A 22,060-nucleotide genomic window follows, 5' to 3' on the forward strand; every position below is an offset into this window, starting at 1 on the left:
GTGTAGGTGTGCGCGTTTTGCCGAAGTACAGTAACAAAATGGACTTGATAAAAAGTTTATAATTTCAATACACTACTAAAACTAATAAAAAGTGATAAATCTAGTAAAATGTCCATTTAATATAAGTATCCGGTGGAGATCCGCTTATTTGTGTATTTACAGTTATACGCGTAACACGTATTTTGTGCATCGAGTTCTCTGAGCATTGAATTAGGCCACATAGCGATCTCTCCCTAAAATACCGCTGTTCTGGCTGTCGACGTATCAAGCTAACGTGAGTTTGTAATTTACTGCCGTGTTCATTCTTCATCATTGTGTATCCTTCTTGTGATACGGGATATGGAATCGAATGTGATAGATAACGTTTATAAATAGTATATCGCGAGTCGATAATTCGTATGTTTTCGTAAATGGGTCACCTCGCCATTCTTTTGAGAAACAAGTTGTTTTGTGAATTCGTTGCTTACGGGGCAATGTTTCAAGATATCGGCTTGTTCTTATTTTGAAATGTCGGAGTTTTGTGTTAACAGGATGTTTATTTTCCGTAGTTTTGTGGCGGGAGAGTGATGAGTAGAGAGTCCACGAGCTGGTGATGTGATGTCATCAAAAGGGGAAACAGAGGCCGACTCTGGCACCGTGTCGCCAAATTTATCTGCAGTCAAAAATGAACCGGTCAGTATTACCTTTTTTATTGATTATATAGTTGTTAATTTATAACTTCATTTTCGAGAGGTTGTGTTTGTAATGTTTTTATAATAGTGTCCTACATGCAATTTCCTCCTGGATGAGGTCACAGTTTCAACAAAGTGATCTAGACCTAAAAGGTACTAATAGTAAAACCTGATGCATAAATATTGCCAAGCTAAATATAATATTACACTGACTTATCTTCCCTTTCTGATATAGGTAATCAGATATCATTATCTATTCGATTTCTCTGTTCCAGAAATTAACTTTAATTCAACTTAAAATTATTTGTATGGCTTTGGAGTTTTGAAAGATACCTCTCATGATCATATTCTTATATATAAATCTTACTCTGTCATAGTGGAATGCTTTATGGGTAATTGTTTACAATTATTACCTTTATTTATGTGGTGAGTTTGTCATGGATTGAAAGAAAATGTGACAAAGAGTTAATTATTTCTAGAACTGCCTATTCCCTGACCCGTCCTTTAACAATAATTATTTTTGTAAAGCCAATGGATTGGCACATTTAAGTGCTATTTAAAACATATTAGACCAAATTATGATTTCCCAGTATGGATGAACAATTGATCATTCCTTAGTTTGTATGGTTTTTTTTCCATTTATTGTTATTTTGGTCATAATGATGCATTGCCATCAATCAAATAGGAATAAAGAACCTGTCTGTGTCACTTAATTACCTATGACTAGACCAATCAGTTAGAGTAGTGATTCCTATTCCATCTTAATGATTTTAATACCTACTTATAATATACATAGGGTGTTGTCCATAACATTAATTAACACTGTTTTGAAAAGTACTAATCATTAATCTTTATCCTTTTTTCTATTTTGTTTATCCTTTTTTTCCTTAAATAAAATTGGTTGATTGGTTGTTTTGGTAGACGTGAGTTTATCTATGTACATAAAATTGGTTGATTCTATTCTGTTAATAGGAATTATGAGGAAATACTAACTAGGACTTTTATACTGTATGTTTGACACAAATTATATTTACTTCGCTCCTGACACATTTCTCTTGCGTAGCAAATGGAATTCTGGAGTCTCTGCTTACCTCGGTGAGAAATAGGCGTGTGTTTATGTATGTTTGAAGCAAATCTAGTACAAATAATCATACTTTATGTTAAGCAGCAAAATATATTGTTATAAAATATACATGTAGGTCAATAAGTATTTATAAATCTGGTTTCTAAATTATTTTAAATCAGTCTTTCAAGGATAACTAAACAAATAAATATAAATGAGTAACTAAAAAAAAAAAAAAAGTACTTGTGAAAGTAAAAGTACAATATTGCACCATTACCAATTTTACTTTTACATTATGGAACTCACCTCTTTCACTCCATGAGTGTATAAAAAAAATCCGCGATTTATCTTTTATTTTGCCTTTCATTTAGTTTGCAATTCTTAACATAATTATGTTTATATCTTCTATGATTTATAGAGTATGTTATTTATTTTTTATATTTTATTTGATTTGTAATTTAGGCACAGGGATCTTTGCGCACGTCTAGTGGTCGCATCGGAACTTTAATAAAATGAGCACTTTTCAACTATAATCGTCTTTTACTTCGTCACACAATTTTTATATACAATTTTTAGCCAGAGCTAGATTTCCTTACACGGAACAATGACAAGTCCACTCATACTAAAAGTAAGGGTACAATAATAATTTTAAATTTCCAAATACCCTACAAAATATTAATATTTATAACATAAATAAGTTTGTTTCCTATGAACAGATTAATAATAGGTAGGTTCTCGTTTACAACTGGTTCGGACCATAGTGCTGTCGATAACATAGCACCCCCTGTTGGAGGTTTCAGCCTAACAACATACCATCGGTAGGCAGCACTATGATCTTAACCACGGGGCGACGCAGCACCCCCGTTGACGTTCTTACATCTACCACTCTTATATGACCGTCTGAACCCGGGTACACTTTTTTCACAATGCCTTTAGGCCACATATTGCGAGGCAAATTGCCATCACTAATCACCACCACATCACCTATACGCACTGGCGGAGAGTCCAATGTCCATTTCTGACGTCTCTGCAAAGTCGGCAAATATTGCCGCAGCCACCGCCGCCAAAACATGTCTGCCAGCACATTCACGCGCTTCCACTGTGCGCGCGCGTTGAGGTCTGCGGGATCAGCGGCACATAGTCCAGTATCTCCCGCTGCCGTCCCCAGCAGCAGGTGATTAGGGGTGATCACGACTGGCTCGTCCGGGTCGTCAGCTACATAGGCTAGCGGACGGCTATTGACGACCAACTCCGCCTCCGCCAGCAGTGTTTGTAACACCTCCTCTCGTGGTGCTCTCTCTCGTAGGGTCACCTTCAGCGCTTCCTTAACCGAGCGTACCAGGCGCTCCCAGCAGCCGCCCATATGTGGCGCCGCGGGAGGGTTGAAAGTCCACTGGATTCCCCGATTCTCGGCTGCCTCTCGCACACGGTCATGGTCCAGGGTTTGCAGCGCTGCTCGAAGTTCGCGGTTCGCTCCCACGAAGTTGGTTCCTCGGTCGCTGTACATTCGCGCCGGTTGCCCCCGACGGGCTATCAGACGTCGCAAGGCCATTATCGCTGAGCTCGCATCCAGGGTTGCTGCGAGGTCCAGGTGGACGGCGCGAGTAACCATGCAAGTGAATAATACACCCCACCTTTTCTCTCGGCGTCGTCCAATGGCCACCTGCATAGGGCCGTAGTAATCTACGCCACAATGGACGAAGGCTCGGCGAGTGTTGAGTGTTCTAATGGCCGGTAAATCTCCCATCTTTGGCTGAGTAGGCTTGGCGTGACGTATCCGACACAGCTGGCATCGCGCAACCACTGCACGCACGGTAGTTCTTCCTCGCAGTATCCAGAAGCGTTCCCTCATTTGGTTGAGCACAGCCTCATGGTTACTGTGCAGCGCACGCCCGTGATAAGAGCGCACCAGGAGCCGCGTGAGATGATCACGGCCGTCCAGAATGACCGGGTGTCTCTCGTCGAAGCTGAGGTCCGGCGCGGCACTCAGGCGCCCCCGCACACGCAGTAGACCGTCGTCAAAAATCATGGGGTCCAGGGCGCGCAGTCGACTGTCAGCCGGAAGCGCGCGGCCAGCTCGCAACGCGCTAAGCTCCTTAGAAAATGAAGCCGCCTGCGATTGCACCAACAACCGCAGCTCGGCCTCGCGGAGATCCTCAGCGGTTATGCCGGCGCTCCGCCGGCCTCGGCAGGTTCTGGTGAAGCAGATGACTCGCGCTACGACTCGCAGCGCGCGATTCCACGATGAATGACGTGCCGCATCGATGAGGGGTGATTTTGGTTCATCAACCACATTTACGAATGCGATCGTGCCCTCGTCCTCCTCCACCGGCTGCATGCCTTCAGTTCCCACGCCCGGCCACTGCTCCTGTGGACAACGTAGAAAAGGCGGACCCGCAACCCAGTTACTCCCACCCCCCGGCCATACCAACTTGGTGGCTTCGTCTGCTGGATTGTTTTGGGAAGGAACCCAGCGCCAATTGCCTCGAGACACACATTGATCTATCTCAGCCAACCGGTGGGCAACAAATTTCGGGTAATCGCGATTGTCGTTCGAAATCCACGCCAGCACCGTCCTCGAATCCGACCATAAGGTAGTACTACTGATAGACTTACCTATCTCATTTACCACGGTATTTGCTAGTCGACACGCCAACACCGCTGCCTGCAGCTCCATCCGCGGAATGGACACTATCTTTAAGGGAGCAACTCTTGCCTTACCAGCCACCATAGCGACAGTTCGCTGTCCATCTTCTCCCGCGCCCACGATGTACGCCACAGCAGCGTAGGCCAACTCGCTCGCATCTGCGAACACATGGAGCTCCACTTCATCTCCCGTGATCCTATACCATCGCGCGATGCTTACCTCTCGCAGCAGTTGCAAGTCTTTCAGCCATTTTTCCCACAGCTCTTTCTCTAATTCCTTTAACTGCTCGTCCCATCCAATGCCTGATCGCCAAATCCTTTGCATAAGGATTCGCGACTGTATGGTACAAGGACTAGCCAAACCGAGTGGGTCAAAAATACTCATGACAAAGCTTAGAAACTGACGCTTCGTCGGTGTCACATGTCCCTCCACTATCTCAGGTGGCAGCCTCTTGAATGACAGGTCAAAAGAGAATGTGTCTGACTCGGGTGACCACATCATTCCCAGAGTCCTCTCTTGCTCGCTGCTCAATTTCCCCTCTTCTATTCTCGTCGGTTCCGCCGTAACCTCTGGCAGCTGTTTTCGCAGTTCAGATGAGTTAGATACCCACCCCCGTATGTTGAAGCCTCCTTCTCGATGGATCGTGCTGACTTCCTCGATCAACTTCCGTGCCTCCGCGACCGTTGATACACTGTCCAGATAGTCGTCCATGTAATGTTTATCATGGACGGCACTTACCGCCTCAGGATAAGTATCCCTGAACTCGTCCGCGTTTCGTCGTAGCACGTAGTTTGCTGAGCAGGGTGAGGACGTGGCGCCAAAGATCATCGACGTCATCACGTAGACGTCGGGCTCACGACTGCGCTCCATGCCTCGCCACAAAAACAGCTGCGCTCCCCTATCGGCTTCCCGGATCTTCACTCGGAGAAACATATCCATTATGTCTCCGGTGAAGGCGATCGGCCCCGACCGAAACCTAAAAAGAATTCCCAAGAGGGAGTTGAGCAAATCAGGTCCACTAAACAACCTGTCGTTCAGACTGGTACCTTGGTACTCCGCCGCTGCGTCGTACACCAGTCGCAACTTCCCCGGCTTATTTGGGTTCTTTACCCCAAAATGAGGTAAATACCACACGGGAGAGTTCTTCACACCGTCAGTTACTTTATGGGCATAGCCCTCCTTTACCAACCTGTCAATCTGAGCACAATAGGCAGACGCATACTCCGCATCGGCATCCATTTTTCTCTCGATACCCAGCAGTCGTCGGCGCGCGTACGCGTGGTTATCCGGCATTTCCACTGCTGCGCGATTCCAGAGAAGACCTACCTCCCATCCGCCTTCCACTCGCCTCGCCGTTGACTCCAAAATCCTCATTGCTTGATCGTTCTCGGCATTCCGTCGTGGGACCTTACTTACCCCGATCGCCTCCAACTCAAATTGCGCCTTCACTAGGCTATGGAGGGATGCGTCTGACACCTGTACGCAATTTACCATCTCGATCGGACCCGAAACGGTACCCACGGGACCATGAACCACCCATCCTAACTGTGTCAATGAGGCAACTGGCTTACCGGATTTACCTTTTCTAACTTCGGTACCTACAATTAATTCCCAATTATCTTGGCCCAAGAGCAACATGGGTCGCACGCCCTCCATCGCCACGCAGTCCAAGGCGCGTAGGTGGGGGTTCGCTTCCAGCACGCATGCCGGCAAAGTGTGCACCGGCAGTTCAGCGTTGTGCATCGTTCGTACGCTTACCACATGGCACTCTCCGTTGGTACCCCGAAGTTTGATCTTCACTCTTCGTGACTGATTGTCCTCAACAATATTGCCGCCCGCGGTCACCAGGCGCAGCGGGGCAACAGGCCCGCCAATACCCTCAACGCACGACTCGTCAACCACGGATATGGTGGCTCCGTCATCAAGGAGTGCGTAAGTGGGCGTCTCACGCCCGTCGTCGTCGATGATGGTGACTGGCAGCACCTTCAGCAGGGCGCGCGTTCTCTCGCCGCCCATGGTCGTTACTGCTTCTTCAGTCCTCTCGGGGTTGGCCGACGCGCTGCTCCCCGCAGCCGGCCTGTCCTCGTGCAGCAGCGTGTGGTGCGGCCATCGACACCTGCTACATCGCTTGGCTTTACAGTATTTTCTGGAATGAGACCCAAGAAGGCACTTAAAGCACAGTTTACGATCTTTTACCAACTTCCATCTGTCTCTTGTCGTCATCTTTCGGAACTGTTCACACTGTGGCAATTGATGAGGTAAGTTACACAAGACACACTTACAGTCTTTCACTACGGTCTCTGCACGGGCACTCGAGCCATTGTCTTTGCGGTCTACAGACGAAGTCGCTTCAGCCTGCGTCATCACCTTGTGCTGTACAGGTCGCACGCTCCTCTTCTGCTCTCGGCTTGCTCTCACAGGTACGTTCTGGACCGGCAGAGTAAAAGGGTTTGCTGGTGCATAGTACACTGAAGCTCGAGACAACTGTCCAAGAAACTCCACCACAAGTTCAAGACTCGGTGACACTCGTAAGTCCACATCACTGGAAATGTCTTTTTTCATAATAAACTCACCATATTGAGCGCGCTGGTACGGAGTCAATTTATTTAAAATGTCCGATACAACCTGAGGGTTATTTAAGTAACCGTCCGCGCGCACCGCCCTCAGCAACGACACACAGTTCTTTACGACCGCGGTGAAGCCGCGCAACTCACGTCCACTGTCTGTAACACGCGGCAATTCACGAACTTTGTTCATCGCGCACTCCAGCAGCAAGGTAGGATGCCCAAACTCCTCTTCCAGCACCTTCATGATTTCTTCAGGCTCGTCGCATGCTCTAAGTAAATCTTCTACCGCCATTTTAGCTACCCCTTGTAACGCTGCCTGCAATCTCGCAATATTCTCAAATGCCTCAAAGTTGTACATTTTCGTCGAATTATAATAGGTGCGTCTAAACGCCAACCAGTCTGCAGGGTTACCAGTAAAGGTCGGTAGCTCATACGTTTGCTTTGGCCTTGGTCTAGAAGAACGTCCCGTAGTTACGGCCTCAACGAGTCGATTCATATGTACGATATATTCCTCAGACGTAGGCGGTCTTGATGGTAGATTGCGGTAGCCTGTCAACGTCCCTGACTCCGGCTGATTTCGAAGGAGCGGCTTCTCATTTTTATTTTTGTGGGTAGGTGCATGCGAATTTAGAGGCCGAGGACGCGCAAGGAGCGCATCAGTGCCACCCCCGCGCCGTACCCATTCCTCGGTTCTATCCATCTGCACTAACCTTGACCTCGTGGATGATTCATCACCTCCTTCATCATCAGCCGCCATACGTGCCATGTCATGAGCCAATTTTTTCTTTAATACTACCTTCTTAGCCTGTGCTCGCTGAATTGTCGCGTCTAGCTCTGCTAACTGTACCTCGGCTTCACATTGTTTTAAGCGCCGTTGTGACTCTCGGCTGGATGCGTTACTCCTGACGCTTTGAGCTTTCCTCCTCACTGTATTGGGCGTGACACGACTCGCATCTCCTCCTGCATGGTCCCGCAGCGGCTCACAGTAGCTATGATCCACGTGATCATCCTCCGGCATCACCGGGGTGCTACATCTTCCTTCTGTCGGGTCAACATACCCTGGGGACGACGCTAGTACACGCTCTTCACCATCAGTGGCAACAGTCGCATCCAAAGATCGTCTCGCATCCATATCGGCCACACGACGCTGCCTTCTCGTCTTCACCGTACTCATTTTTTTTTTTCGTTAAAATTCCGTTACGTAACCTCCACTAGTCGTACGATCCGGCGATTTTGAAGGACCACACAATATGTAATTTAGGCACAGGGATCTTTGCGCACGTCTAGTGGTCGCATCGGAACTTTAATAAAATGAGCACTTTTCAACTATAATCGTCTTTTACTTCGTCACACAATTTTTATATACAATTTTTAGCCAGAGCTAGATTTCCTTACACGGAACAATGACAAGTCCACTCATACTAAAAGTAAGGGTACAATAATAATTTTAAATTTCCAAATACCCTACAAAATATTAATATTTATAACATAAATAAGTTTGTTTCCTATGAACAGATTAATAATAGGTAGGTTCTCGTTTACAACTGGTTCGGACCATAGTGCTGTCGATAACATGATTATTAATATTATGCTAATAATTTCTAGTGAATTTATTTTTATTCACAATGAAAAACTGTGAAATACTTTTATTGATTGAGTAGTGTATCCAACACAGTTATCACCATTATATATGGCGAAAGCTTTAACAGGAAGCTTGGTGAGGTATGGATACATAGTTCATCTTGCGATGGATGTGCTTCTTGACTACCCAATTGGGATATAGTATGTGTTATAGTATATGTTTGTATTGTTTCAGGTGGCGACAGTTAGCAAAGAAACTCCAAAAAGGGGTGGTACATTGTTGAAATGTACCACCTGCAACAGCTTTAGTACTTTAAGCAGCCGAGCGTTGACCAGCCACATGGCCCAGTGTTCCCCCGACAACAACAACGTGGCGGGCGCGGCGGCGGCGGACGCGCGCCCCCACCGCAAGCTCTTCGAGTGCGATGTATGCAACATGAAGTTCTCCAACGGCGCCAACATGCGCCGCCACAAGATGCGCCACACCGGCGTCAAACCCTACGAGTGCCGCGTCTGCCAAAAGCGGTTCTTCAGGAAAGACCACCTCGCGGAACACTTCACAACCCACACCAAGAGCTTGCCGTACCACTGTCCGATATGCAACCGAGGGTTCCAACGGCAGATCGCGATGCGCGCACATTTCCAAAACGAACACGTCGGCCAACACGACCTCGTCAAAACTTGCCCCCTGTGCAGCTACCGCGCCCCCACTATGAAGAGCCTCAGAGTCCACTTCTTTAACAGGTATACATTTACAAATAGAAATTAAAAAATATAGCATAAGAACATTTTATTGCACAAGACTTACAAATATCGTAATAAAATAAGTGACACAAAAGGCGAACTCGTTACTAGAGGTAGCAACTCACTTTCATTCCTTCTTTCATACCATAGCATAAAGAATAAATCTGCATATAGAACGGTAACTCTTCTCTCCACACCAACCTAGATTTCCCTCACCCCCTCCTCAGTCTTACTTTAGTCTAGGGAGCAGGCGCAGACTGTTTCGCTCGCACATACATTAAGGCGGAACACGGTAACAACAAGATGTTCGTATGGAGTGTCCAGTGTGTGCTCATACTTTGCCTCTTTACAGACACGGCATAGACTTGGACAATCCAGGGCCGGGCAACAACTCGGTGTCGCTCCTCGCCGCTGGCATAGCCAACGCGGCGTACGCGGACGGCACGATGGACCCGAGTGCTATGAACGCGCTGGGCGCTCTTGGCTCGGGCCTGTCCGTGTCCGTGGCAGCTGCTTACTCCGACAGCGGTGAAAGCAACGGCGCTCGATCAGTAGACAACGCCACACCACCCATGCACTACCTGACGCCCCACGTAGAGATATCAATGGCTGATAACAACGAAACTTTCTCACCCGGACAGTCTAATCACCATAATAACTCTGGTAAGTCGGATACTGAAGGGTTCATGTAACTCGGTTCCTATTCCTATATAGGAAGGAAAAAAGGAAATAAAACTGTTGTTTGTAAAGATTTACAGATAGAAATCCTATTCTGGAATGGACTAAACTTTTAATAAGTAGGTACACTACTAAGTATGTAAATAAAAAATATATATTTGTAAATAAATAAATTATTTTTCCAAACTTCATTGCCGTTATTCACAAGCTAGTACTGTGTGTACATTTATGTATTTTTTGCCTGTTCTTTTATGTCGTAATACGTAAACAGCCGTTAAATAGACATGCGGTGTCCGTGTGTGTACAGATTCCCGCATGAACGGCGAGGGCGGCAGCTCCCCGGCGTCCGGCGACAGCGCCGTGGCCAGCAGCTCGCTGTCCAGCCTGCCCGCCAACATTACGCCCTCCATCACGCTCATACCCATCAAGCAGGTATGTAGTGTAACTCTTTCTATAACGCTTAAACTGCTACTAATTTTGATAAAAATTGGTATCGAGAAAGTTCGAGACCTAGGGAAATGTATAAAATAGTTTTTATTCCTAAAATCACCTCCTAAGGGGATTGAAATATAATGGAAACGTGCTGCGCGCGATAACTGAAGTCCGGACAAAATCTTGGGCGGTAAGCCAGTAGGTATATTATAATACATTTTTAACAATAGATCCGATTGCTATGAGCGAGATAGCTTCAGAGCGTATCTTGCCTTTTCGCTCGCTCGCAAACAGAAACGGCGCACAGAGCTTCTCTTCTCTTTGTGTATGCAAGAGATAGAAATAGCGAGTGGCAATGGCCATTTATCGAGTAGTCTGGCCTGCGCCTAAGATGTTCCATCCATTCAAACTAGACAAGTAGGTGAAGGTGACTTACTACGGTCCTGCGGGGTTAAGATGGCCACATCGAAGCAATTCATCTAAGAAAGCAACATTGCAATTTGGCATTTGCGCATATAAAAGTAAGTGCGCAATGCAAACAAATGTCAAATAGTGGCCATTTTAGCCCCCCTGTTTTCTGACATGCGTTTTTGCCTGCCATGCGTACAGTACAAAGTACACGCATTATACAGTTGTGTATGTTCAGCGTTGACATACGCGGTAGACGCGGTGCGTCCCGCCAACGTGTGTGAGAATCTTTCCCACCAAGATTGGCTTTATAAGGCACACGCGAGCACCTACAATGTATGCGCATATGTTCGTTTTCAATTTTCTTTCCTACATTGAAATTATTGTACACGTTTTTTACAGTCATCTTTTCAGGATTTCGCAGTCCCAAAATGTAACTAAACGAATTGCATAACTTTCTCGCAAATTATTTTAATTACTTTTTTGTCTTTTTCAATTAATATTTGGAAACAGGAAGTTGTAGCAGTCTTAGTTTTTTTTATAATGAATTAATCTTCCGTTCGCGTTTACTTATCGATTATAATAATCTCGTAAACGATAACCTAAAAACTAAAACCTGTTTTCGCTTTGTCTGGGATTAGTATTTTTAATGTGATTCAAGTGCAATAAAGAGTTTTTGTATTGTATTGTATTGTATTGTAATATTCAATGGCCTATCGCCTAGATGGAGTCAATAGAATGTTAATGTGTCTGTGAAACTCACGCCCGTAACTCCCTATGGAGTAGGCAGAGCAATTAGTTGACTTACAGCCAAAGCAAAGTGGAAACTTTCCCGGGAACTGCACATCACTGTTAACATATTAGATAGATCATAGTTTCGGTTTTTACTAAATGTCTAGGAAGTACCTGAATGCGTTTGAGCTAATTTAAGCTCGTATCGGTGCGGGGTAGGGAGTGTCCCTTCTATAACAAGTATTATTGTTTATTCTATGATTCAGGTAGTCCTCGGTGGAATCATTTTCACCCTCTTTCGCAAAGTGAAAAAAACCGATAGCTCGGTGACGTGTGCGTACTTAGTTCATCTTGCGATGGATGTAACTGTGACAACCCCAATTGGGATATAGTCGTTATGTTATGTTCACAGAGATATGAGTATATGTATATTTTTTAAGTTTTAAAAGAAGGTTCCTGGAAATTGAATTCTGCAGTGATGAGTGAGTCAGTAAAAGTCATAAGATTTCGTCCGAAGTTTAGAGACCCTTTTGGACACTGAATTCCAAGACAGACATATCTGCAATATTTTGCTAAAATAATTTGTGTCTTATTGACAATAGCAAAATGTGCAAATCAGATTCGCCAAATTTTTCAGATACGTCAATCAGCGACGAGGTATGTATCGGTAACAGGAAAGTGCGATATCTATGGCCCTATTTAGGAGTCAGGATGAATCAGGTTCGACCGAACGTAAATAAAAAAAAAGTGCAAGTATAACGCGGCGGGTTACGAATCAATAAATATGGCGCAATCAAACCCCACAACGATAGAGCCAGGGATCATGAAATGAGTCAGGATTTCCTTTTTGACGTGACTTATTGTAGATTTGCCACAGATGGCATTAACTACTTGGCCGGACTAAGTCCTGACATAAGTCAGGAGGCGTCGTTCCGATGTTAAGAAAAGACCTGATTTGTACGTCCCGCTATTAATACATGTATAAACTCGCGCCCGATACGCCGCTATCTATAATGGGGTGGACAGATCTACAAGTAATCAGAAGACAACTTGCACCTAGTCCTAGGTCATAAAATCATAAGATTCTGCCGGGAAAAGGGCCACATTAAAGCAATTCATGTAAAAAAGCAATATTGCTATTTTACATTTCTAAACATTTAATAGTGCGCAGTTACTTTTATATGCGCAAATGTCTTTAGGTGGCCTTCTTAATCCTCTGATCTTCCTTCCTCCCAAAAGATTACCTTTTGTAGGACTTTGAAAATTGGTCCATATATATTCTGCGGCATAGCCTTAGTAATGCAAAAGGGACGGTTTGCGGGAATAATTTGCGAAAGGCAGTTAAGCGTGATATTGAGAGATCATATCTGTTTCGTAGGAGCCGAACGCGGAGGAGGGCGGCGCGGGGTGCGAGGGCGACGGCGGGGACAAGCGCGGCGTGTCGTCGAGCCTGTCGTCGCTGATCAAGGTATCGCCGCTCAAGAGCCTGCTGCGCGAGGACCTGCGCCGGCGCATATCGGCACGAGGGCGCGCTCGCGGCTCCAACGTATGTCTATGCATCCACGTACATAGATCCATCAGTACCTCACGGCCCTATACATCGTACATTCGGATCATTTCAGTAGTCATCTTACGTTCGGGATGAAAACGGTCTATTTAACTTTTGGCGGAACATCAAATCGCTGCATCGCTCATATTCAGATGATATCAATATCAATTAAACGATTCAGCACCGCTAATACGCCAATAATGGAATCTCAAGGTCAATTTTTAATGCCTTGATAGCAAAGCAAGGATAGTCGTATTTCCACAACTGGTGACACGATGTTAATTGCAAATTGTTTTCGCTGTCTACTTCATTACTTAGTCATTATCAAACTCCGGTTTGCCGTTTTGTCTGGTCCCGCCATTTTGAAGTTAAAATGGGGACCAAATACACTTCTCATCAAAAAAATCGAAACACTTCCGTTTTCATTGTTTCTGTCGGAATTTAACACAAAAAAGAATTCATACGATGAAAAAAAATACATAAATGTATAGCTGGCAGTTTGGCCATTACAGTAATAAGCGAAAATTCTAAATTCAAAATTAGAATTTCATTTGTTTATCTTATAAACGAAATGAATCACTGTTTTGAGACAAATGTGTGTTTAGGGTTGGAGTACATTTAGCGTTTAAAAACTAAAAATTGGCGCCTATCCTTAAACTTTTTGTTTTTTATTTCAATACTGTGACTTTGGGACGTCTGAAAAAAGGTTTTTTTTCTAAAACGTATGGATACTTCGCCCACAGAAGCCGCCCAAGTTGTGGCATTGCTGGATTCTGGCCTTAGTCAGCGTGTTGTGGCTGCAAGACTGCATCTAAGCCTGTCATCTGTTCATAGAGTCTATAAACGTTATCGGGAGACTGGTTTGTTCACGCGCCGTTCAGGATCTGGCAGGAATCGGGTCACTTCTGAGCGAGATGATCGATTTATTGTAACAACTTCTTTAAGAAATCGACGCCTTAACGCTTTTCACCTGCAGCAGCGGCTTCGTGTTGTACGAAGGGTGGCTGTAAGTGACTCTACAATTAGAAGAAGGTTGAAGGATCGTGGACTGGTACCGCATAAGCCAGCAAATGGGCCGAAATTAACTGCAGACCATCGAAGAGCGCGCCTTAACTTTGCACGTGAGCACCTAAATTGGTCATACCTACAGTGGAGCAAAGTTCTCTTTTCTGATGAGTGTAAAATTATGCTGTATGGTAACGACGGAAGGAACAAGGTCTACAGAAGAGACGGAGAACGCTATGCACAATGCTGCATTGAAGAAAAGGTCAGCTATGGTGGCGGTTCTGTAGGTATGACCAATTTAGGTGCTCACGTGCAAAGTTAAGGCGCGCTCTTCGATGGTCTGCAGTTAATTTCGGCCCATTTGCTGGCTTATGCGGTACCAGTCCACGATCCTTCAACCTTCTTCTAATTGTAGAGTCACTTACAGCCACCCTTCGTACAACACGAAGCCGCTGCTGCAGGTGAAAAGCGTTAAGGCGTCGATTTCTTAAAGAAGTTGTTACAATAAATCGATCATCTCGCTCAGAAGTGACCCGATTCCTGCCAGATCCTGAACGGCGCGTGAACAAACCAGTCTCCCGATAACGTTTATAGACTCTATGAACAGATGACAGGCTTAGATGCAGTCTTGCAGCCACAACACGCTGACTAAGGCCAGAATCCAGCAATGCCACAACTTGGGCGGCTTCTGTGGGCGAAGTATCCATACGTTTTAGAAAAAAAACCTTTTTTCAGACGTCCCAAAGTCACAGTATTGAAATAAAAAACAAAAAGTTTAAGGATAGGCGCCAATTTTTAGTTTTTAAACGCTAAATGTACTCCAACCCTAAACACACATTTGTCTCAAAACAGTGATTCATTTCGTTTATAAGATAAACAAATGAAATTCTAATTTTGAATTTAGAATTTTCGCTTATTACTGTAATGGCCACACTGCCAGCTATACATTTATGTATTTTTTTTCATCGTATGAATTCTTTTTTGTGTTAAATTCCGACAGAAACAATGAAAACGGAAGTGTTTCGATTTTTTTGATGAGAAGTGTAGTACTGGATCAGTACTTGTGTTGACAATATGGAATTTCAACATTAAGCAATTGGTTCGCCATTTTGACGCTAATCCACTTTATTTTTTAAATACGTTAAGTTTTTTGACGTGACTTTGCCTCAGTTGCTATCGTGAGTAACAAAGAACAGCATTGAAATAACTTTTTAAAATGCGGACAATTTGATTTTCGAATGGAACTTATATGATTCTCACGTTCTTAGTGGTAAAGGAAAACATCGTGACGAAACTCACGTTCCCGAGAAATGCGTTTCGTATGTATGTGACCTAACCTGTATCGGGCTGGTTTCCCTTCGCGGGTTGGAAGGTCAGAAGGGCATTCCAAACCGGACCTGTCAAATACTCAGGTTAGGTAAGTGGACTCTTTAAACAATAACGGATCAACGCTAGGGAGATGACGACTTATAAATAAGTACGATTTCTGCGTGTCATATGATGATTGCTTCGTACAAGTAAATGAAATGATACATAACGTACTGGATATCCGGCGGAGCCACGGCCATGTCTGGTTTAAATTGCTTTTGTTTGTCAATACAACCGAGAACAAACGAAATATTTCAACAATGTATTCTCACGTTTAAGTGAATACAGTAAATTCATAAATCATACGCTTCATTTTCTTTTTATTGCGGATATCAGTGTAAGTAGTAATTAAGAGATTCGTTCGCTTAATACTTTCAATTGATAACACAAAATAAGCAGGCGACTACATCCCAATTGGGGTAGTCAGAGGTACATCCATCGCAAGATGAACTAAGTAGCATGCGTCTTAGTTTGTCCGAAACTTACGTTTTTATTATTATTTGTGTATCGTTTCCATATCTCGGGGACTGGAGTCCCGGAGTTGGAAGGCTTGCGTGGCGCCGAAGCCAACACGTCGAGGCTCCTTAAGACAATATACTCTTAATGTGACAATATTCGGCAATCAACCCTGCATGCATGAGAGTGCACCCAAATATATAAAAATATAAATCTTTAACAGAGATGGTACATAATAATATTTGCAGTTGTAACCTCCTAGTAAGTGTGAAACACCTGTGTCAGAAGAAAATAAATTTAAAAATATTATGAATTACCTATTTAATCAACTCATTTTTACATATTTTCGTGTGGGGTGTGAGGTGGATGACCAATCTCATCAACCCTAGTGTTAGGGTTACTTATTTGCTTATGTTACGTGAATAATTTACATGATGCAAAGAATTTGAAGATATTTACTTATTTAATTGATATTGCTCGTAATTTCAGCTATATTTTTTCTTTACAAGTTAAACATTAAACATGTGTACTTTCATCGTCGAAAATAAATAGATCGCAAGTTTGATTGAAATAATATGGGAGTCAAATTATCTTAAAGAATTTGTCCTGTGGTCGGCAAAAATAAATCCTGTTTTGCAATGAGTCATACTCTATATATGGAGTGCATGAGTAAACCGTCGGGAAGGTCGGCTAATGCCTTTGCATGTCTTTCGTACGACCTTGATGGGTCAAAGGATACTTTAAAATCGGGATTTACTTTTTTTTATGCAATTTAGATATTCGCTAAAGACATTTTATTTCTAAATCTTTTATGGGCGGCAGGGTTGACCGCTAAATGTAGCCATTATACAGGGTGTGGTAAGACAAATATGTCAGGATCGAAGCAAATGGAATTCCATAGTTTCTGTAGGCGCGCATAGGCGTGAGTTTATGTATATTATACAGGATGTCCTGTAAATAATCAATCAAATCCTGCCGGGACTGAGTGCTAAATGTAGCCATTGTACAGGGTGTGGTAAGAGAAGTGTATCAGGATCGAAGCTTATGGAATTCAATAGTAGTGAGTTTATGTATGTTATACAGGTGTGCCGTACATAATGGGTCAAACGTAAGCGGAAGACAGCTTACTGCCCATCGGCTATATTGTATATCTGTCCTGCCCTCTAATCAAGCTTTTTTTATGGATGATAAGAAAGCATTTCATCACAATCTCACCTAATGATTGATGATGACAGTGACGATGCAGCCGAGGATGGCACATGCTTACCTAGAAAGTTTTTTAACCTATTGTTAGCTGTAAGCATGGTATAAGAAAACCAGGTATGCTCAAAATAACATTTCAAGGTAGCCCAGCTGACGTCATCCCACACAGTATTGCCATTTCGTAAAAAATAAATTACCCAGGACCAATGTTTTTAATTTACTTTGCAAGGAAATTTTGAACTTTGAGTAAAAGATTTACTTACTGTTTTAATTTTTATATATGTGACAAGTAATAGTAATTAAATACATTAGTCAGTAATTCAATTAATTTTCAATAATAAAACTTACGTCCTTGGGATGTTGGAGATACCAATTTAATGGTAACACAGTGGTAACACATACGTCATTAAAGGGGTAGCAATGGCGGTTTGTCACAGGATTGAGCATACCTGGTTTTCTTACACCATGGCTGTAAGGACATGTAATGCAGCCGCGGCGTGTTGTTGGCAGGCGTCGCGCGCGTCTCCGTCGGAGGGCGGCGTGATCACGTCGACGCACGGCGACGCCGCGCTGGCGCCGTCCTCGCTGGTGTGCACCTTCTGCGCCATCACGTTCCCCGACTCGACGCTGTACTTCCTGCACAAGGGCTGCCACTGCGACTCCAACCCGTGGAAGTGCAACATCTGCGGCGAGCAGTGCTGCAACGTCTACGAGTTCAACTCCCACCTGCTCAGCAAGAGTCACCAATGACTGTTTGCAGGGGGGCCGTTCGACACTCACTGACTCTCAGTTCGATCGTGCACTATTCTTACTACGTGTGCATAGCACGTCGCACTTCGAATACTTCGCCTCTATTCGTCCTCTATCGTCCGACATGGTACGTCTTTTGATTTCAATTTACGACTAGAACAGTTGCGTTGAAGTGCTTCGAGTATGCTATGCTGAACGTCCCCCCGGAGCTGTTTATTTTTAAAAGTGCAAATTACGTCAAGGTATATATTTAGTGGTTATACTAGTTAAATGAGTGAAGATATTTATATGGATATTTCCTTAGTACTTAAATGAAAATGGGTATGAAATAATTTTAAAAATTAGTTCGATATGTGGAGTCTAACCCTCGGGTACAAAATTTTTAATATAATCGAAGGTTTTGTAAATCGGCAGAGATTATAATAACATTCCAGATCGGGACAAATACATTCCATTGTGTAAGATTTGACTTAAAAGTTCAAGTGTTTGGTGGGGAAGGAAGTGAGGTGACTACTTACTTAAATTATCAGAAGATATTTATTTGTTACTTAATTTGTTTACGGTACTTCACTGTACGCCGTGATTTTATATAATCAAAATTATAGAGTATTTTGGTGCGATAGTGAATTCTACTAATGTTAAAAAACTTAATTACGGAGTAAAGTGTACAAATTAATATATTTTTACATTTCACTGTTGACAAGTTATAAAGAGGCAAAGCCTAATATTTCCGTGATTATTTAATTATTGTGATCGTGTAAAGACAGGAATTATAAATTCTACATTCCATTATTATTTGTTCTCTTATAAAATGCATGTGATGCAAGTCCACGACTAATATTTACTTGTTTATTGTTATTATTATTTATTCATCGAAATCATGTACTTAAAAGCTTATTCTGTTTCTGGTCTCCAACAGATATGGTTGGTCAATTTGTAAATAATGAAGCTCCTTTAGAAGGTCACTTGCTCAATATTCAGTAAGGCTCAAGTATTGGAGCTCGCTTTAGGTGTATTCACATATAACACGACTGTGTGCATCAACTGGGGAGTCAATTGACGTGCCTTCGATTGAAGATCTAAATTCACTAGTATTGTATTACCAGCTTATCTGTGAACACATCTCAAGTGTTCTCGCACAAACGCATAATATCTCGTGTCTTTGATTTCTCATCAATTTGAGTAGGTATGTGTGCTTATATTGGTGCATTATTATTGTGTTTTACTTTATAAATGTTCGCTTTTTGACTTGTTTAAATGTATTTTATTAAGTTTATTTTTAAAATGCTATTCGAAAATATTATTCTTTTATCAATGAGGGTCTTTCCAATCGGCGTTCCCCAAAAACACAATAGATGGCGTTATTCACTTTTAACGTGATAATTACCTATTTTCTCATTGCTGGGGTACATAATTATTCGAAAATTTAATGTAAGTAATGGCAGAAGCATATTTTATATAAAACTAATAGTTGCTTGGTATTTGGAACGTGGAACGTCGGTTGGAAAGACCCTGATTATATTCCAATTTTACGAAAGTCAAAAGTGCTCAACATATCGATATCGTTATGTATTTGATTGTTCGAATAATAATATTTATCAACAGCGGTAGTATGGAAGTTTATAGGGATGAGTATTTTAGTTTGGCATAATGTTGTAGAAATCCCATTATGATCGAAAACTTCTCGAACACGTAGCGGTCCATTATTGCGGAGGAAGTCAATTATTATTTAGCAAATTGACATCCCGTCCAGGTGCGTTTAATTATGGTCTCATTTTCCTTGATACCTATATTATAATCAGGTATATCGCGTGATGACAGCGTCCGTCGATGGTCAAAGGTCATCTTAAATCTAACGCCTCAGCACCGGAGTTATCTCACATCAGAATAAAGTTTTAAATGTGTTACATTTACATACAGTACACTTTGAATTACACTAGTTAAATAGTTGTATGCAGGCGATACTGCGGGAGTGTTAGATGTGCGGTGAGCAGTGTATAGCTAGACGCTGACGGCATGAAATTATAATGTACTTAGTATTCATTAATTTCCGTCGGGTGCATTCCCGGTACTTATCATTCCGTTCCATTTTATTTTTTAATTAAGTAAAACCGAATCCTGAGATTTACATTCCTTTAGCTAATAAGTACTTAATATCGGTTGTGGTCTTGCCTATTAAGTTTACGAAATTGACTTAGATGGGACTGAAATTATGTTTACCAACGAAGTATGTAATGTATTTTGTTTTGTTGCGACAAGTAGGCAGGCGGCGGCGACGCGCTTATAGAGAGTTACCTAAATCGAGCAACACACATATTTATTTAGAGATTCTTATATTTATGCGTTTCCTTTGTTGTTTGTGTACAATCGGACATTTTGTTAATTACATTTTGGTCCCTGCCGCTTCGTCGCGGTTTATAACTTAGCGTAAGTAGTTATATAAGAGCTATTAATTATTAATCGGTAACCCCATTGGGCGCCTTTACTTAATCCGTCCGTATCTAACGATAGATATTGCCTTTAATATTTAATAGAGTAATATATTTTATAGATTTTAGATATAATTAAGAAAAGATCTTAAGTATAAAAATGTTTACAGAATTGCAGAGGTTTAAAGATATAGTTATAGTTATTTATCTTCTACTAAGTAAATGATCTGCTCTGGTGAAAGATCAGGCAGTGTTATGTAAGACCAATTCGTGATACGTTCACAAAACAACACTGTTTCATTTTTCAATGGAGCAGAATAACATTGTTGATTGTTGCAGTTGAACATAAATGTTATGTCTCGTGTCCAACGACGCGCAGATATCGAAAAGTATTGAAAGTTGTTTCAGAGGACAGAGCTGAGAACGTAATAAGTAATCTATGTATGATAAATACTTAAACAGTATTTTTAAATTAACAGTGAATAACACATATTTGTTTCAATTATTCGGACAAAATGAACATAGATTTGTACGTAAAACTTGTCCGATCGTTTTGTCAAACATTCCGGGAGTGGTTTGTCCACTTGGCAATAAGTGGTTTGTTTGATTGCAATAGTTGAACTCTTTACATGTCCACTTGAACTAGACATTAGTATCAACTGAGTGCTTACTTAGGTATAGCGATCCTCACCTTAATACCAAAACACAGCTTACCAACATTTTAATTTGTTTTAAGTTGTTATATATGTAATGTTATAAGATAACTAAAATAGCATGGTTGAAAGCAATTATATATTTATGATGACTTTAAGATTGAAAACATCGTTGATATTTTACTGTTATTTTTATTACGTTATAATAACAGAATTAATAACATATTTTACTAATATTTAAATAGTAATATTTGAGGAACCAGTCCGGAATCCTGAGTGATAGTTAATATATCAAATGTTAGCTGATTGTGCCTTAGATCAGTATGATATATAAAACAATAATATATATAAAAAAATGTTTTTGAAATTATTTAAAGTATCATATTTAGATGTGTGAAATTACAAATATTGACACGAAAGCTGTATATTTACACTATAAAGTAATATTTATACATACATGTAGAAAAATATTTGCAATATGGCTGTTTTGCTTGTTTTTATAATAAAGTTTATTTGCAGTTGATTTACAGACATTGTTCATCTCGTCTGGTTACGATGATCTAAAATTTTAAAGGAATTATGTAGTTCTATTTATTTACTTGTAATAATTTGGTAAAGGGTCTAATAAAATATTAATAAACGATTAAGAAATAACATTTGTTGTATTATTTGTTCGTTGAATGAGAAAAATCCAACTATTTTATATAATAATCAAGGAGAATATTTCACCTACAACCCAGAGTGGTCTATGTACCAAACTAAGACTTGGCTTCGGCCTTAATTTAGGAAACATCGTAAGAGTGGTAAGAATTCTTCTGGTTCGTAACTTAGTTTGAAAAAATGCGCCCGACTTGGTGTCTCTCTAATAACCTCGGCAACATGCTGTAGTACAAACGGAACAAATACGCTTCCGTGCTGGCGAATGTGGTTCAACCCTAGAATTTGTATATAATGGAGAAACGAACTTACTACCAAATCGCCATCCAATTTAGGAAAGGTAATTTGAATTGAACAGTACCGCCATACCATAGGTGTCTTCGCTAGGATGTAGCTCATAGGAGCTATACGGGGTAAGCACAAATTCATTATAAATGGGTTATAATCTTTTGTTGTTCGATGTTTCA

General features: G+C 42.0%; 1 protein-coding gene across 2 annotated transcripts; it reads left to right on the top strand.

Annotated features, from left to right (window-relative positions):
- Window positions 1-7: 7 nt before the first annotated feature.
- Window positions 8-21,590, top strand: LOC126382374 (zinc finger protein ztf-16). 2 transcript variants are annotated; one of them, XM_050032208.1, is made up of 7 exons: window positions 8-274; window positions 549-672; window positions 8,765-9,273; window positions 9,626-9,936; window positions 10,259-10,383; window positions 12,902-13,069; window positions 17,615-21,590. In XM_050032208.1, exons 2-7 carry the CDS (start codon window positions 598-600, stop codon window positions 17,852-17,854), a joined length of 1,428 nt encoding a protein of 475 aa, XP_049888165.1. In that variant the 5' UTR covers window positions 8-274; window positions 549-597; the 3' UTR covers window positions 17,855-21,590. The 2 variants fall into 2 exon arrangements, with proteins under 2 accessions (XP_049888165.1, XP_049888166.1); XM_050032209.1 differs by having other exon boundaries at window positions 12,902-12,991.
- Window positions 21,591-22,060: the final 470 nt, after the last annotated feature.

This window comes from Pectinophora gossypiella, chromosome 4 (genome assembly GCF_024362695.1).
Source record: "Pectinophora gossypiella chromosome 4, ilPecGoss1.1, whole genome shotgun sequence".
NCBI lineage: Eukaryota > Metazoa > Arthropoda > Insecta > Lepidoptera > Gelechiidae > Pectinophora > Pectinophora gossypiella.

Excerpts from the sequence above, each read along its gene's own strand:
- LOC126382374 (XM_050032208.1), top strand. The coding sequence starts at position 598 with ATGTCATCAAAAGGGGAAACAGAGGCCGACTCTGGCACCGTGTCGCCA. Across the intron at positions 673-8,764 it reads CTGCAGTCAAAAATGAACCG|GTGGCGACAGTTAGCAAAGA; the intron begins GTCAGTATTACC and ends GTATTGTTTCAG. Across the intron at positions 9,274-9,625 it reads AGAGTCCACTTCTTTAACAG|ACACGGCATAGACTTGGACA; the intron begins GTATACATTTAC and ends GCCTCTTTACAG.